At 43.5% G+C, this 3,377-nt stretch overlaps 1 protein-coding gene across 1 annotated transcript; it reads right to left on the reverse strand.

Moving 5' to 3' along the window:
* Positions 1-220: 220 nt before the first annotated feature.
* On the reverse strand, positions 221-2,688 carry LOC147847268 (glucan endo-1,3-beta-D-glucosidase-like). The gene is made up of 2 exons (XM_087339375.1): positions 2,405-2,688; positions 221-2,314 (listed from the first exon to the last, which is right to left on the reverse strand). Exons 1-2 carry the CDS (start codon positions 2,686-2,688, stop codon positions 535-537), a joined length of 2,064 nt encoding a protein of 687 aa, XP_087195501.1. The 3' UTR covers positions 221-534.
* Positions 2,689-3,377: the final 689 nt, after the last annotated feature.

Genomic DNA, 3,377 nt, shown 5'->3' on the forward strand with positions numbered 1-3,377 from the left:
TATTTAGGTATATGCTATTATAATAATATTTCATGACTAACCAATTGTCTCAAATTTTGTGCTTTACACTCCAAAGCAACAACACATATAGTGCAAATATGAAGATTTAATCTTACATTTAAGGTTTCTGAGATACATGTGTGTGCAGAAAGAGACAAAAAGAGAAAGAGAGATTTTGTTCTAGTTTCAGAGATCAAATATGAGCGAGAATGCCAAAAAAGAAACCTGTTCTATAATATTACAAAAGGGTGTAATTGACCGTGCACATATTAGTCACCCTAATAAGGTGTGTGACCTGAAGCACACTAATTTTCAAAATTTAAGGGCTATTCGATGAGATTTCTAAAAACAAATCAACACATCAAGATTAGTAAGCTCTAGGTATGACTAAAAAGATAATGCACAAACACGCCTAAAATTTGTGCTCATGGAAAGTATGCACAAACTCGAGCTATAGGTAAGTTGTATACAAACACTTCACAGTCTTGTTGATTCAAAACGAGAATATAACACCCATAAGCACACCCATGCCCCTTATTCTTTTTTCCCTTGTTCCCAAGGCCATCTCGAATAAATCCACCACAACATGTTCGACAAAGAGTTGCCATCATCATGTGCCGATAAAGCCTTCACATTTGTCAAGGCTGCTTCCGGTGCATAGAGTGCTTGCAATGCATACACAAAACCTTTCCAAGCGTCTCCTACACCAGGCCTCTTAAGAGATGGTCGTGCCCACTTGACAAGCTCTATTACAAATCTAACATCCTGAAAGAGAAATTCGGTAATGGGAAGGATGGGCAAGACTTGGACGCCGACCCGTGTTTCCCTCCACTCCGATGGTGCAAACCAAAGTCCCGTGTCCCTTTTATTAGCCCATAACACTCCAACGATCCGATGTGATGAAACAAAGCTTTGTTCATAGAGCGTGCTATCGGATGGTATATGCCAAAGAGCGCGAGCAGCCCGAATCTCAAAGGCCATGAGTGTAAGTCCTGCATTGGCTAGATTGTTATCTTCGAGGGCTAGCCCTAGAAGGGCCGCCGAATAGTACGCATTCACAGCTTCACCCGTATTCTCTTGGTTTCGGCCATGGGGGAATTCAGTTAAACCACCTCCCCATGAATGGAGCACCCAAAAGTCGAAATTCCGAAACCTTGGGAAAAGAGGCTTACTTCTAGAAACCATCGTACTATGTTGACCGTGACCGTGACCGTGACCGTGACCATGACCATGACCATGACCATAGGAAGTCATGTAATCCTCTACCATTGTATAGAGATGGGCCTTGTATGCCATTCCCCATTGAGGATCTAGTTTTGCTAGAACCGCCCCAGCATAACAGAAATATCCCAAATGGTAGTGATGATCATTGTATAATCCAAAACCATGATCTGTCTCGCCGTTTTTGGAACCATTCCTGCTTGTCAATCCACCCCACTTGGAATCATACAGAAAAGCATTGGCATCAAATTTCCCATCCATCCATGGCGTAAGAGAATCTTTAAGGAAATGTCTGATCGTTTTCAAAAGATGGAGAGCTCCTACCTCTTCGGCTATTATGGGCATTCTCGCAGCACGGGCTACAGCTTTTCCATACAGGTATGTACTGTCGGTAGTTATCTTCTTCAATTCACTTACCTCCTTCCTAAGGGTTTCAGCAACAGAATTCTGGTGAGCATGTTCAGATATGCCTTTGGATGAATACCATCCCACGGATATGGGGGCCTCATTCAGCCCCCAAGAATCACCCACAACCGCATGCATATCTCCATCCATGCTCTTGTATACAAGACCTCGAAGTGTGCAGTCAGAAGATGATGGAGATGGTGAAGACATGATCTCTCTATGCATGGGTAGGCTAAGCATCAACAGCTCCCCCTGACCACATTTCTTCCATTCATACGTTAACTGAAACGAGGCAGACATGGTGGCATGCCCCTGGATGGGATAGGCTGCTGAACTGAATCGGTCCAAAACGGCTTCGGAACTGGTATCACTTGGGGGAGCAAAAGCCACTCTTATGAACCCTTTGAAAGCTCGAGTCACGCGAAGGTTTTGTGACAATGCAAGCGGCTCAGAGCTATAAAGAAGCCATGTCTGTCCATTCTTGAAGACGACCCTGTGCTTGGTGCAATCTCCATTGGGCAGAAGCTTCTGCAGAGTATGTGTGGTGGAGAATTGAAGGATGGAGGAATAGCTGAAAATGAAGGTAATGTAGGGGCATCCCCTCACCAAGGGGACAGTCATGGCAGCAGATGGGAATTGAAGAGTAACACTGAGATCATCAAAGTGTGAAACCACATGCTTACTATCACTGATGAGATTGGGGACAGTAGCACCTATGAATCCAAGACAAGCAACGAGGCCATCAAAAAAGCGTGATATAACCGTGGGATCTTCATGCTTATTATCACGGCTTGCTCTGATCGTGAGGTCCGGGACAAACTCTTGATAAATGTAGTTAGGTTGGACGACCCGAGAGGGGTAAGAGATGGAGAGGGCACCACCATCTTTGGTGGGCTTGATGAGATATGGGTGGATGTATTCTGGAGCCGATCCTTGGTTTAATATAAAGTTTTGCCAGAAAGCGTTTGTGGGCAGCGGTTTTTTACGAAGAGCAGGTGCTAAAAGATGATGAGAAGGTGCAGCAGGGCTATCTGTAGTTGGAAAAGGTTGGGGAATCAACATATTGTTTAACCACTACTACTACTATTACTACTACTATTACTACTACTACATACTACTACTACTACCGCAAATGTTTGTCTGTCAGCTAAGAATAGATGTAATTAATAATAATCGAGAGAGAGAGAGAGAGAGAGAGACTGTAGACTCGCCGCCCCACTCCCTCCCTCCCTTCCTTTAAATTAATTAAGATCATGCAATATTTTTTTTTATAAAACTTCCAAACTCTTTAATTTTGGCCTCATTCGATGGATCATGATAATAAATAATAATAATAATAATAATAATATGGTTCTTCAAAAATGCCTCATCCATACCTCCACCTGCTTTGCTATGAAGATCAAAATAAGGTCCAACAACAAATGACCCTAGTACATAAAGAAAGAGCTCTCAATCGAATTTGCCCAACTAACAAAGACTTCCCAACATGAGGATGAGAACTGGCTAAAGAGCAAGCACGTCAAAGCACTCAAGATGCTACGGACCCAACTAGACGCAGTTATGGACGAGCTCGCCAACACAATGCACAAACTCACTCGAGTTGGAGCCCACGTCAAGGCACTTCAAGCTGATGTCAACGAACTTAAAGCAAAATGGTATCCTGCAAACGCTTATGCGTATGCTACATGAGCAGAACCGCGGGGGTCTTGGACCAGGGATGACGCGAAGATTAGGACGACACAAACATCAAT

Source organism: Azolla caroliniana, unplaced genomic scaffold, assembly GCF_043228905.1.
Source record: "Azolla caroliniana isolate FFs.n. ecotype wild unplaced genomic scaffold, voAzoCaro1.0.p SCAF_1267, whole genome shotgun sequence".
Taxonomy (NCBI): Eukaryota; Viridiplantae; Streptophyta; class Polypodiopsida; order Salviniales; family Salviniaceae; genus Azolla; species Azolla caroliniana.